A 15,258-nucleotide genomic window follows, 5' to 3' on the forward strand; every position below is an offset into this window, starting at 1 on the left:
TTAATGATCCAGAGAAAAAACGACAGTTGTCAGATTCTGAAAATGAATCGTATATAAAACAAAGGAAAGTGGAAGAAAAAGTAAACGCAGAAAATATGAACGTTCCAACTCCACTATACCTAATCATGAGTCATAAAGATGAGGGCAAAACTCTAACAAAGGTTAGTCCTTTCCTTATAAACAAAGCTTTTGTTTCCTCAGGCGGTCAGCCTAAATCTGTAAGCAAACTGAGAAATGGAACTATCCTGGTGGAGGCTGCGAATTACATCCAAGCCAGGAAGTTCCTTCAGATGACAAGCTTTTTTGATCAGGTGGAAGTCGTTGTTCAACCGCACTCCTCATTGAATACCTCTAAGGGGATCGTCTTCTGCCGAGACCTGATGGAGTGTAGAAATCAAGGACGAGCTGCAGTGTGAAATGGTAACTGATGTGGTCAGGATGCTTCAGACGGAGAATGGGAAAAAGGTTCCTACTCCTGGTCTAATTCTGACCTTTGCTTTTCCCCAACCCCCAAAAACTATTAAGGCTGGGTACATGTCCCTGACTGTACGGCCATACTTCAAAAATCCGCAGCGGTGTTTCCGTTGTCAGAGATTCGGGCACTCTACTAAGACGTGCTCGGGCCCTGAGACTTGTTCCCGTTGCGGCGATAAAGGCCACCAAGAGGAAGGTTGCAAGAACGACGTCAGATGCATGAACTGTAAGGGCAAACACACGGCCACTTCGAAGGAGTGTAGAGTTTACTTAGAGGAAAAGGAAGTATTGAAGATCGTTACTCTCCTTTAAACTCTCTTTTAACGAAGCCCGCAAAGAGTACAGGAGAAGAATCGCTCCAACCCCTAAAGAGGGAGTCTCGTACTCCGAAGCTGCTTCAGCCCCAGTCCAATCCGCACAGTGCCCGTCATGTACCGCCTTGGAGGGTATGGTACTCAATTTAGCAGAACAGGTTGCCGCTTTGGTTAAGCAGCTTGCAGCCGGTACCGGACAACATCCGTTGGCATCCACCAGTAATCCTTCGCAAGCAGTCCACACGCCCCATACAAAGTCCAACACACAGATTCAAGCTCGCCCAATAGTTACTCCTACTTTCAGAGATAAGGTGCAACAAAATACGAAACCCGCCTTATCTTTGGAAGAGAGGAAAAAACTCGCCGACAAACTAAAAAAGAACATACAAGAAAAATCAGAAAACAGATCTAAATTCTTAGTGAAAAAGACTAATCCATCCTCGTCCAGATCCTCACAATTTATCACTTGATGATGATATGGTTGAGGATCCTTTGGAGATGCAGACAGAGTTCCAAACTGTTCAAGGTAACTTCCGTCCTGTATCTAAACAAAGAAAAAAATTACGATGAACTAGCATAAAATAAAATATATAATATAATATAAAATGCTGTTACAATGGAATATTAATGGTTTGAGAAACCACTTTGAAGACTTCAAATTACTTATAAAGACAAGAAAACCTAAAGTTATTTGCCTACAAGAGACAAAATTGTCTCCTCATACCCGATTATCTATTGTTGTTAATATTTATAAATTTTATTATTTAATTTTATGTATCATTATCATGGCAGCTGCCAAATTAGCTCCTTGACAGCTTTCTTGGTGGCAGTAAAATTTGTTAAGTTTTTACAGTTTATTTAATTAATGTTATGTACCTTGTCCTTATTTATGTTCGATTTATCTTTTAGTCCTTATATAGGTTAAGACCTCTCTACAGTCTTTCCCTTGTTATATTTATTGTTATCTAGTTTTAAGTATAAATTATTTACTCACCTACTTGTCGTAATTCCTATTTTTGTTATATACAATGTAATCTTTATGTACCTAATTGACACTACCAAATACGAGTAGGTGTCAATTCTTTCTTGAGGATACCTGTGTTTTTTGCCCCTTAAAAAAAAAAAAAAATCATAGTTGTAAGACGTACAGATACACCTATCAAGAGCTCTTTTAAAAACTCAAATTTTTGTATTTAAAATTTGGCTTTATCTTTGATGGTTCAGAAATGGTGCCTGAAACACTAGCATTACTGTGGATTTGCAGGAGTTCAAATATAAATACTACTAGAGCCACTTAAAACATGTGGCAGTTGAATAGTGCTATTCGGGTTTGTACACTGGACTATTTCAACTTCTCTCAACTTAATTGTTGAATTAGTATTTGAACAATGCCAGCAGCAGCATGGTGATCATCAAGAACTGCCATGAAATAAAACAACTCGTTCACTGATATTTCTCTCCTTTTGCTTAAAAAGACACATTGAAGTTAGGTACACTTTTTTTCATAGTATTTTCACAATAAATCTATCATATCTAAACATTTAGTCCTACCATGAAGCAGACTTACCATCCCTTGCGTTTAAGAACCCAAACAGAATGTCACTCATTGGCAGGTACATAAATTGTAAACTATCACAGAAACTCATAAGACAAATCAATTGTTAAGGTAAATGTGAAGAAATTATGAAACAAACAAGTCCATATGCATAGAGCAACTACAGTAGTGCTTCTGTAGCTTGTTTTACTTTCCAAACATACCTCATATGATACATTTTACCTCATATACACACATACCTCATACATTTTATTTTGAATAATAGCTACACATTTGACGAGTTAAGTACCTTTTAAAAATAAAAATTAAGAAAAAATTCATCTCAATGACATCGATAACGTAATAGTAAAAAACGTTATGATTGTTTCTTCTCAAATGGTTGTATTTAATTTAGGACATAGTAAAAATCAATTACTAAAACATGTTTAAAATTTCAGAGATTAAAAATTGCCAGAGAATTTGGAGACAAAGCAGCTGAGAGGAGAGCCAACAGTAATTTGGGAAACTCACATATTTTTTTGGGCGAGTTTGAAACAGCCGCTGAACATTACAAGTGAGTATTCCCAGACTCTGGGTTTTTTCAATAGATAAAAAAGTTAAATATTAATTTTAAAATACTCAGTTGTATCCTGTCAATTTCTTCCACAATTATGTATATATAGTTCGTGTCATTAATTTTTAAACTTTTGTAACAGAAAATTTTGAAGTTGCTGGAGTTGTTAATCATTAACACTAAAAGTAGCAGCCCTACTTTAGTAAGGTCATACTTTTATATGGTTTTCCTAGGTTGCATGCTAGTTTTAGTCTTTATGATGAGATTCACTAAATCTCCTTCTTACTTTACACATTATGGGACCAAAACCTTATGATATATATATGAACCTTCATATAATAACGTAAAGAGGAATACATAGAGGCATTTATTGAGTGTTTGAAACAGGTTGATTGGAATTTTATTTCTAAAACTTCTAACATCTGTCCTTTGTTTTACAACTTTTTTCAATGTATGTTAACTTATTGTACTATTGTTGTTCTCCATTGGATAAGAAATATAAAACAAAAAAAGCAAAATGCAAAATAATTGATTGGTATACTACTGAACTAACAGCAATGAGAGAAAAAATGCTTTTGTTGCATACCATTTATAAGGATTTATATAGGAGTGGTGCTAAGCTTACTAATACTGCCTATAAAACTTACCTTGATTATAAAAACCTATAATAGAACTGAATTTGTTTCTGCCAAGAAAAAAGCATGTGAAAATTACTTTGAAGGTGTTCCAAATAAATGTAAAACAGCATGGGATTTCATCTCTCAAGAAAGCCCATCAACACACACACACAAGACATCACATTGGATCCTGATGAATTGAACTGGTTTTTTTTTCTGAATTCTGTTCCTCAAAGGACAGCATGTCAAGCAAACTGTCTTCCATTAGAATGAAATTACATCGAGTCAGATTGTCAAAGTTGTCTCTAAATTTTCTAACTCGAAAAGTATGGATTGCTATGGACTGTCTAACTATATATTTAAAAGGACTATCCAGTTAATCAGTGAACTTCTTTCTTTAATTTACAACCCATGCTCAAAATCTGGTTATTTTCCTGACCCACTGAAAATATCAAAAATAATTCCAATGTTCAAAAAAGGTGAAAACACCTGTTTCAAAATTATTGCTCAGTTTCTATCATCCCAATTTTTTCAAAAATATTTGCATCTTTAATTTAAAACCAATTAAGTTATTATTTTGATCATCATAATATTTTAACTAACAATCATTTGGTTTTAGCAAAGGAAAAATACAGCTTCTGCAGTTCTTGAAATTATAAATAAAACTTTAGATGCTTTTGAAAATAAAGGTACAGTTTTCCTTTCTTTGTGTGACCTAAGCAAATCATTTGACTGAAACCCCTTTGATATTTTACTAATGAAATTGGAATTTTATGGAGTAAAAGAGGATTCTTTGAAAATAATTTAATCTTATCTGAATAACAAAAGACAGTTTATTTCAATCAACAATAAGAATTCTGAATTAAGTTGTGTTAAGATGGGCGGCCAATGATCTTCCATCCAATGTCATGGCTGATGCAGTTGTTTGTTATGCCGATGACACAACTCTACTTTCCAAACACCAAGATATTGCAACTTTACAGGCGATTTCGAAATCAGCTCTTGAGAGTGCTGTAAATTGGTTCTCGGCAAATAACCTTCTTTGTAACCAAGAAAAAACTCAATCACTTTTACTAATTTTATAGAAAATAGATCAGTAAAACTATTAGGCATTCACATTGATTCAAAATTGAATTGGAGAACCCATATTGATTTTGTTTGCAGGAAAATTTCTAGGGTGAGCTATCTTATCTGGAAATTAAGAGATATTGTTTAAATTGATTACCTTAGAATAAAATTCGCACAATGTGTTGGGCTGGCCCTGCGGAGCATTGTCGCCCCTTGTTCATTAAACTTGAAATGTTAACTGTGGTGAACTTGTATATTTTCAGTACAGTGATGTACGTAAAAACCAGCAGAATTTGTAATCAGAGAAAATATACATAGTGTAAATTGATTCATGAATAAAAAAAGCTTTCTAAGTTTTTTAAATATAAAATTATCAGAACTGGAGTATATGATTTAAATTATTTCATCTTCAATTTGTAAATGATTTAATTTGTGTAATACATTTTTAAATTGTTTACATCTACTATACTTTGTACAAAATAACAAACATGCAGAAAAGTTTATAGATATTGAAAGATGTTTTTAAATTAAAGCCGTCTGATATTTTTGGTCTATGTGTATACAATTTTTGTTGATCATAATTTATAAAATCTAAATATACATAAATTAATATAAGTTAGATCTAGTATATTCTATATACACTTGAATAAGAAGTCTTTAATTTATCAAAACAAGCTACATACGATGTTGCAGACAGAGTGGTACGGTCATAGACCCTAACATGACAAGTTAATGAGGTTTCTTGTTACATTGATAACAGGCAGTTAGTGCTTTACACTTATCTTTCTAGCACTAGTACTGAAACACATTTATGTAGATTTTTATTGACATGACAGTTCAGTCTGATGAGTTCTCTAGACACTGCCCATTGTATTTATTTACTAAGTGAATTGATAACTTTACTAGTGTTGTATTAAAATCAATATAATTAATTGCTTTTTTAGTTCGCTAGTGTTATATATTTATTCCAGAATGACCTCTGCTATTATCATTTTTAATAATTATTATAAAGAGGTTTGACCAAGATGACAAATCTCATGAAATGTTTGCCAGAAGGACTGATGAGTAAATCTATCTCTTAAAGAAGTTATACACCTCTGACTGCATTTTTGTCTTAATACTTTATCAATTCTCAATGGCGAATTCAAGTAAGTACATTATTTCTTGTTTTGCTTCTACTTGTTTGGTGGGATGTTATGTACTTATTTTAGCCAGATTGGAAGTAACAAAACATAGAATGGGAGTAAAAACTCAGATATATGTTTTAAGCCAGCAAACTTAATAGAACCTAAACAGATACTAATATATTGAGGCATATGTTACTCATAATTACTCAAACCATACAGTTAAGGCTCTGGGCTGTAAGATGCGATAAGTTTTGTATAAACGTTTGGTATGAATAATTACAAATACAAAATAATAGATGTTGAAAAATTATAAGTTTTATTCTTATTGTACCTTAGTGAACAAATCTTTAACTTGACTATAATATTTGTGTTCTATTTTATAAGTAAAAATCGTGTCATAAATTTCAGAAGGTCATCTTACTAAATTTTGAATCTACTATTGAAGACTTTTACAAACCTAATACTTTGCTATAATTTGGTTTTCAGACTAAAAATATTCTTCAATTTATGAGGTTTGTCATAAATTATATACATGAGAACGATAGCAAACAGAATTACAAAATTTCTAGACTTAAACAAATAATGCACTTTTTGGGTAGTTGTTTTTCTCTTTGAAGTTAGAAAAGATACAGGTCTTTTCTTTTTGAGTGTATTTTAATGTATAATATGTTGATAGACGGACGCTGGTGTTAGCCCAGGAGTTGGGAGACAGAGCTGTAGAAGCACAGGCGTACTATAGTCTGGGCAACACATACACACTGCTACGTGACTACCCGACTGCCATAGATTATCATATCCGTCATCTCATCATTGCTCAACAGCTCATGGACAGAGTGGGAGAAGGTAGGTAACTCTGCATCTTCTGTTAATATTGTTCTGCTGCTGAGAGCCTCAACCATAGGAGTTAATAATTTATTAGAGATGTACGAATCCAGACAAAACATTCATATATGGAAATCCAACTTAGCATAATACTGTGATATTACACTATCAATTCAGGCTCTAGTGGTGATAATCGACCTTCTCTGTAGTTTAATTTCAAATTAATTACTTTAAAATAATAAAAGAGATGCATTTTTTAAACATATATCAAATGTAAGAATTGTTACTATTTAAAATTTTGTTGGCATTAGCTTTTGTACCAATCAATAAACATAGCATATTTTTGTGCAAGAGCTGTTGGTTTACGTTTTATTATATTTTTTTCTCCTATGAATAGAAAGACCAGTTTCCAAAAGACTATAATGCCTCTTTAGCTGATATAGATTTTATTTATTATAATAATAAAGAAGAAAGATTGTGGGATATTTTTAGTTTCCACAAAGCAATTCAACCCTTTGGCTAGTAATCCCCACAGTTACTTGAGAGTGCACCACTTGCCTCCAGGAGTAACGCAGATTGCTGTTGGAGTCCGTGATGGTGCTATTCAGTATTATACTGTCTGTGTTGTCCTTATTTGCCTGAGTACAATCTAGTGGAGAATCGTAGAAACACTTTGCTACGATCCCCACGTTGCTGTGCCATTCTGCTACGATCCAGGCCCCAGGTTGGCTGTGCGATTTTGCTACGTTCGATTTTGCTACGTTCCAGGCCCCTGTTTGTTGTCCCAATTTGCTCACAATCTGTATTCAAAGTGTGCTGCCCCTTGTTGGTTGTGCGAGACTTGCTTCCTGTTGGCTAACTCATATTGTTCCAAGTTGATATTTAAATAACGATCAAACTTCAATGTCTGTGGTATTGTTCAAGATTCAAGATCTTTATTGGTCTTTAAACACATTCAATAGTGCAATAGACTTTGTCAAGTTACTAAAAATAGATATTGGAAATGTAGTTTGTATTAATGAAAGTAGGCTACACGTTATATATCACTAGCACTGGGTCTATATTATCTCAGGTTTTTTAAGTAGGTTGAATAATGGTTCAAACTTAATATTACTCTATTGAAAGTTCTGATCAATATGATTGTTTATATCATAATAAAGTTCACAAAATGTTCACTTTTCTTATCAATCACTTTGAATCAAATAAGTTTTGAAAGTAATATTCTTTAATTTAAAGCTTATTTTCTTACTTACCACATTTCTTTGTAGATGGGATACTCAATGAAAGACAAAGCAAATGACTTTGATGTCAATTTATTTTATATTATACTGTCTAATTCTACTCACTTTGCTTTGATAATTTGAGAATCTAACACAACATCCCATCCCTGATTACAACTTCAATGCACTATTCTACAGTTTCATATTTCATCACTACTGTACCAGGAGGATATGAGTAGACGTCCTTACTGCTTCAAGTCCAGACAGAGAAGAAGGATTCTCCCTCTAAAAACCATGCATACCGGCTCAAACAATGTTCATCCCCTCTCCCGTTCAAATCAGCGTCTTCACGATTGAATATAATTTGATTCTTTTCTTATAATTGTCGAAATTTTTCACGTTCACTATAATTGATCAATTTAAGTCTTTCTATTTTCTTGTATTATTTTTCTAAAGCTTTTTTATTTAAATTTTTAGCAACATGTGCTTTCTGACGTCATCAATACGCAAGTCATTTTATCCCACAATTGGCTTTTCTGCATAATTTTATTTAGTACTTTTGTAAAACACGAATTTTGGTTATGTATAACTCATTTTAATTAATTAAATTTGTTTCTTTGTAAAGTTTAATATATTTCTCCGTTATTAATTAAATAAATCTCAATTCCGACAACATGTGATTCACTGACGTCACAGTCTGCCGATTCACTGACGTCACAGTCTGCCAATTCCCCATGAATATTCAAATGTTGTAATTTGACCTGTCACAACTTTCACCTAGTTTCCATTGTTCCTAATGAAGTGAAGGACTTATCCTTCCCCTTCTATTTTCAGTTATAAGTAATTTCATACTGATTTAATGTTGGTTGCCAAATCTCTATTTTCAGAACAAATATTTTAAAATACTTCATTATTACAATAGAGTTATTATGTATGAGACACAGTTATTTATCATGTGCAGCATGAGTTACCCATTCTTGGCTTAAATGTGCTCACTTGTCTTGTTCATACCAATTTCATCTTTCATTGTCTGCTATGTTATTGCATGAGCCTTCAAGGTACAAAAACAAGGTATATCTTTACATTTGTCATGTTTTGGAGCTGATTTCAATAATTCAATATTGGTCTAATAGAATATAAACATATTGCAGCATGTGTCACGAGTAACTTACGTCACGATATGAGAATGTTTACCAGATTTATTACGTGTTACCCATTTGTAAATAAAATTTGAACTAATTTAATTCTACATCCCTTACGTTTCAATATTGTAGCTTTCTAATTAAAGTTGGTGGCCCACTTGTTCAAAAGCCTTACTTAAATCTAAAATCAAACGAATTACTTCAACTTTTCTTAATTGCATTAGTACAATGGGTTACTAAATCATATAAATCACTAATTGTTGACCTATTTCACAAAATCCCATACTGTTGAGAACTGAAATAATTATTGTTTTCAAGTAAATGTACTAATTTATTATAAAAGATTTTCTTGTAACTTTGAAAGGGTTAATTGCAAACTGAAGGCCTACGTTCTGGAGGCCAGACCTACTTCCTATATTGTACATTAAAAACTTTGAATTTTGTTGAAAAAATGCCTTTCTTTAGAAATAAATCATATAAAAATATTAAAGAATGCATTATGCAAAATTGAAAGTATGTGAATAATATTTGCATATAATGTTATTGATATTAGGCTTTTCCCCAGTTAACATAACTTTAGGTAAGGTAACAAAAAATAATTATTAAACTTCTGTATACATGAAGGATTTCATTATTGATTTTAACTTCAATGTTATTGTTTCCAATATTATGCTTCTTATTATTTACTATATGCCAAGATCTGTTTTCATTTTTATTATTTGAGTTAATAAACAAATGATCTATTAATCTTTTCTTTGCATCATCTACCATAGTCTTTACTCTCTGTTGCCACCTTTTATAAATTAATGTAAGTCAAATACCATCCCTCTTTTTACATCATATAAATATTTTTTTGTATTACTTAAATTAATAATTTCAGGATTAATCATTTTTTTTGTACTTTACATTTTTTTAAGGTTAAGAAACATTTTCCTCTATATCCTAATTATATTCCTTCCCAAGAGCCACTTACCTGTGCAAAGATCATATCAAATGGAATAAACGGGTCATTGCACTGTTATAGTTGACAATACAGGGGAACCTCATTATGTTGGACCAGGCTCGATCTGAGATGATGAAAATTCATGTTATATGGAGATTTAGGAAAATACAAAAATAAAGTGTAAACAATTAAAATACATATGTTTTGCAAAAAACAACATATAAACACTATAACATATTACATTGTAGAAAAGCAACATCATAAAATTAAGCATTACTGTTATTTACATCCTGATAAAAAAAGTGTGTTAGTTTTTGCTTAACTGTATAAGCTTTGCATATCGTATATGCGCTGTGCAATCATGTTTTTATTTCAACATAAGTAGCTCGGCCGGTGCAATTTTTTCTTGATGCTCAAAGTAAGCCATCAATCCATCTAATACAAATGCTACTTTTATATGGCTAAACCCTCCAACTGTCTGTCATATTTCCTACATTTTTGCCTAATTTTAGTGTATTTGCAAGGGTATTTTGAAAAATCCATAAAAAGTTTTAAAATTATAATAATTATATTGTTTGATATACCATTTTGATTGGAATAACCTGTAAAATATGTATAAGCTAACTATAAAAAATTTAAAAAAAATTTCAAACTGTAAAAAAGTTAAACAACTGTTTGTTTTTTATCATTTTACTTTTTATTTTTAAGAGTATGTAACTTATATCAATTGAACTCCTCCTAAAAATTGAAATAGCCAGATTATCTTAAATTTAACTGTGATTTCAAAAAAAATAGTTTTACTATGATAATTCTGAAAAAGGAATAAATATCCTAGTATGATGTAACTGGTTGCTTAGCGACATAACAGTGTAAGAATTGAGTAAGTCACTGATGTTAGGGTCCATAAGAAGTTCTCTGATATCACTTACCAACAAGGATCACTCATTGTCATTCCAAAACAATTAAATAACAACTATATAAAAAAATATGACATAACCGCACTAAGAAACACGACACTGCTCTTTGTTTACACACACAAGGGAACTCATTGTTTACAAACAATCCAACTCAGAGAAAACAAAACGTTACTTTTTTGTATCGAAACTGTCTGGAAACAGGCATTAGGGAATTCAAAGACATACAAACAGATAGGTTATTTCACCACCTTTCCAATGATAAAACATTTATGTGTCTTTGAACAACCTCAGGATTTATAAAACTTATAAAGCCAGTACGTGTCAGTTGGGGAAATTTTCACTGGTGACACTACTGAAACAACCGCGTCGGCAAAAATATCACCGACCGACAGTTGGAGGGTTAAACGGTAGGCTCTTGATATGTTCTTTCCTCCAATCATCACTACTTTCAATGTTTGTATTTACGCTGGGGAACATAAGACACTCATCAACATCAGCTGACACAAGCCTACTTTGTTCTCTAATGCAATCTCTTCAAACAAGTGTTGTCATATCTTGTACAACCCAATAGAATATTTATCTCTCATTTAAAATTACACAGCAGTTGTTTTAACATTAGTTCATCAAACAAAATTTGTAAGCCCTTCACAAAATCTTTCTCCTAAACCTGAAGAATCGAGATAAAAGGGTCTGACAAGGTTCCACTGTACTAGTAAAGAATAGCACACTAGATTAGAAAAATCTTAATGTGATTAAATTTGGTTTGTAATTATTGGATTTATGACTTATACTTACTTGATACTTGATGTCTTCGTCTTTGACTGATAAAACCAGATAGACTGTGTCAATTTTGTTTAAAAACTGTTTGCAATTTGTTCAGAACAATTTTGTCAAGTATTTAAAACTATATACACTATTTACAAAGGTTTATGGTGGCAGGACTAGAACAGTGGGTCATCTTCAAGTTCCTTGAGTGCATAGATAGGCCTACTTGTAAGTCTGAACCATATGGCTTCCTTGAACTTAATAGTGTTCATATTTCTGATGCTTTCCGGTAGGCTGTTGTATAGTTTGACCGCTGCTATTGGAAAACTGTACTTCACTGATAACAATCTAAAACCACCCTTATAATATTTCTTATTATGTAAACTTTAAGTAGGACCAAGAATAATAACTTAAAAATTATAAGTACAATTTGTTATATAAATATGGATAGAATGATTCTTTCAATATTTGTTTTATATTACACTTCTTAGTGTCTGAATCATTTCTGATATTTTAAATATTCTATATGCTATTATGTGTACTATCTTGAGAGATGTTTTTTGTTTGTCACTAGCAGTGCGAGAAACCACCAAAGATGTTGTTGCCGCAGCCCATATCGATGGCAGGAACCATTTGTGATCAGATCCATCTGTGGAATTTTGAAATGTGACTGATATTTGTATAGTTTATATAGTATTAGTATTATTTAAATAGTTCCACACTAACATTGGTAGTGCTAAATAAAGTTTACACTGTGAATATTGTAAATGTGGTTTTTAGGTCAGTATCAGTAAAGCCACAAAATCCAATAGTTTCCAGTTTTTTAATGTTGTTTGTCAGTTTTAAATATATTTTTCTTCAAACTAGAGTGAAAACAACTTCCTGGCCAAAGATAAATAAGAAATACTTAAGTTCATGTAAATATTCTTTATTCTTTGTTATTCTAAAACTAAAGAAGTGATTGTATTCTAATTAAGGTTTACTTTATTTTCTAGGTAGGGCTTGTTGGAGTCTAGGTAATGCTCACTCAGCCATGGGGAACCACGAGAAAGCTCTTTATTTTGCTACAAAACACTTGGAAATCTCAAAAGAGGTAAATAGGTGTAGCAGTTAATGTTTTTTTAGCTTTAAAAATGTAGAATTATATAATAAATTGTGTTGTTTATTTTGTGTTTCTGTGGACATATATAACAGTTGCTAAGAAATCACTAGAGTTAACATTTTAAATAACGAGGAGGAAAGAAGCTGTTATTTTAATGTTTTGTTAAACTAATTTAATTTTTTGTACGTTGTTAGTTTTGAAACTCATAGATGATCGTACTTGTGACCTGATTAATGATGCAGACATTTTTCCTCTGAATGAACATGGAGAATGTTGGTGGTGAGTCAGAGAACAGTCTTAAAAATCCTGATGACCTTCAATGTCACAACAAACAGTCTGGAAGCTTATTTTATAGTAAAAACTGTAAAACCATAAAATTAATTAAGCAAAGAACATGAGTAAATTGTGTGTGCCTCATATCATGTGTTCTGACTCAGGGTCCAGGATTACCATGTGATCAGTAAAGGAGTTGGATTTAAATGTTTGTTCTTCTGTAGAAAGTATTGATATGGCAGGGTGTGGGTGTGTTGTAGTTGGGCGACCCACTGGGCCAGGCTACCGCACAGATGAACGTGTCAGATCTGCGAAAAGCTCTCGGCATGCCAGGTGGGGAGTTGTCACCTGACAGCGAACAGCTAGTAGCATCGTTTGCACAGCCTTCACCAGGTCCTGCATTGCGCCGTTACCGGGTGAGACGAGAAAGCATGGAACAACTGCAACTCATTAAGGTAGCTGTGTGCGCTCGCTCACTCCTGCTTAGCTTTTCCCTCACTCCCTAGTCAAAGATTAGGTTTTAGTCATCAAGCTGCTAAAGTTTAATTGGATATTTTTCAGCTACTTGTGAGCTCAAACTTTAATTCTATTGGTATAAATCTCATTTGTTGGTGATATCTTTTTTTCATGAGACAAGGTAGACAGAAGAATGTAAAATCAAATTTCTGTTATTCAATGTTTGTAGAAAGCAATGTTTCATGTTAATTATATATTTTTACAAAAACTATGGCATCTGAATGAATTTACATGGTTTAGTTAATTTGATTTGTTATTAATTGTAAATAAGTTTTACCTAACACACGAGATAGGGTCAAAAAGTTTCTGAAATCACCTATTTATAATTTACTGAAAATATTTACTGTAATTTTACCTTTTTAAATTAGTCTCCTTGCTTATTAAGAATGATTTTTCAAAACACTTCTGAACTTTTTTTAAACCCATCTAGCTGGTTTATCTTAAGTCCAATCATCTCATCTAATCATCAAATCATTGCTCCTTTAGAAAGAGGAAACAGTCTGATACCATATTAAGATATTAAAAGATGCAGGGTACGTCCAGAAGGTAATATTTTGCTTGGCGAGGTATTCGTTCATAATTAGTGTACAGTGTGGTGGAACATTATCATGGTACAAAAAACAATTGTTTGTTGTCCGTTTTACAAGGTTTTCATCCGAAAGTATTTTATAGTACTTTGACGGCATTTATATAAAGTTCTTTTTAATTTTGCCTACAGGAATAAGTTAGATGTTGAACAATAGCCTTAACATTACCTTTCCATGGATTTCATCCAAATAAAGTTCTCTTTTCTTGGTTTCATTTATTGTTTCCATACACGTAACAAGTGTTTTTTCTGAGGCCAAGAAAGGAAAAAATTTACCATGTCCCATCACCTGTCATCAAGAAGCTGTCATCTTTATCAGACATGGCTAAATATTATCTGGACATATTTATTCTTATTTATATTTTTGAAGGGATAATATTTTTGGTACCATGCACAAACAAACTTGATGTTAAAATCATCATAAGACTACTTTGGACACTCTCATGTGAAATTCCCCACACAAAAGCAGTAACATTAACATGTGCAATTTTCTTGAATGTGATTAACATTACCTTTAGTTGAAGTAGTTAGGATTCTACTCTGAAGAGATAAGCTTTAATGTTTTTGTGATATTTACAAAATTGTTTATTACACTAACATACGTTAACCTTTTTCCTTAGCATCCTCGTAAACTTTCTGCAACCTTAGGGATAGCAGATGTATTTCTCAAGTAAAATGTAGAATATAATGTTGGTATGCTGTTTCAAAGACAAAATCTAAAAATCCACTATATAATATTTTTTCCATAGCAGTAACAAAAAGAATCTCGATGACGTTTAACCAGCAGCGCTACCAAGTGTAGGAAGAATTTTCCCTGCTTATGAAATTTAGGTTACAGTTCTAGGAACTTTTTGACTCTACTTTATAAAGTTTGGTTAATTATAAGTTATTGATGATGTTTTTGTTTCTCTTTATACTTTCAATGACATAGTAAAGCTAGCACATGCTGTTTATAAAATGTTTATCTGTGCCTAGGAACTTACAAGGGATGCCACTCTGCAGGTAACTTTGATACTACACTTGGTCTCCATGTAGGTAGTCTACTCAGCTGAGATGTACAAATCCCAATCTTTACATGTATTATAAGAATGTAAATATTTCTGAAAGTAGGTAGTTTCATTACTATTTTTCCGTGTTTGATTCTACTATATACCATTGATTCTCTTTAACCATTCCATTAGAAAACATATATATATATATATATATATATATTTGATTGTTGTGATAAATATATCATGTGTTGGTACTTGATACTATATAATTT

At 32.3% G+C, this 15,258-nt stretch overlaps 1 protein-coding gene across 3 annotated transcripts in view; it reads left to right on the forward strand.

Annotated features, from left to right (window-relative positions):
• Positions 1-15,258, forward strand: part of LOC124369341 (G-protein-signaling modulator 2) — a 60,817-nt gene that overhangs the window by 23,380 nt on the left and 22,179 nt on the right. Inside the window, exons 7-11 of one of the 3 annotated variants that reach the window (XM_046827318.1) lie at positions 2,781-2,896; positions 6,385-6,551; positions 12,513-12,610; positions 13,153-13,347; positions 14,970-14,996. In XM_046827318.1, coding sequence (XP_046683274.1) covers positions 2,781-2,896; positions 6,385-6,551; positions 12,513-12,610; positions 13,153-13,347; positions 14,970-14,996 — 603 coding nt within the window. The remainder of the gene's footprint in view (positions 1-2,780; positions 2,897-6,384; positions 6,552-12,512; positions 12,611-13,152; positions 13,348-14,969; positions 14,997-15,258) is intronic. The other 2 variants (XM_046827324.1, XM_046827327.1) reach the window with 2 other exon arrangements.

Source organism: Homalodisca vitripennis, chromosome 1 (assembly GCF_021130785.1).
Source record: "Homalodisca vitripennis isolate AUS2020 chromosome 1, UT_GWSS_2.1, whole genome shotgun sequence".
Classification (NCBI taxonomy): Eukaryota; Metazoa; Arthropoda; class Insecta; order Hemiptera; family Cicadellidae; genus Homalodisca; species Homalodisca vitripennis.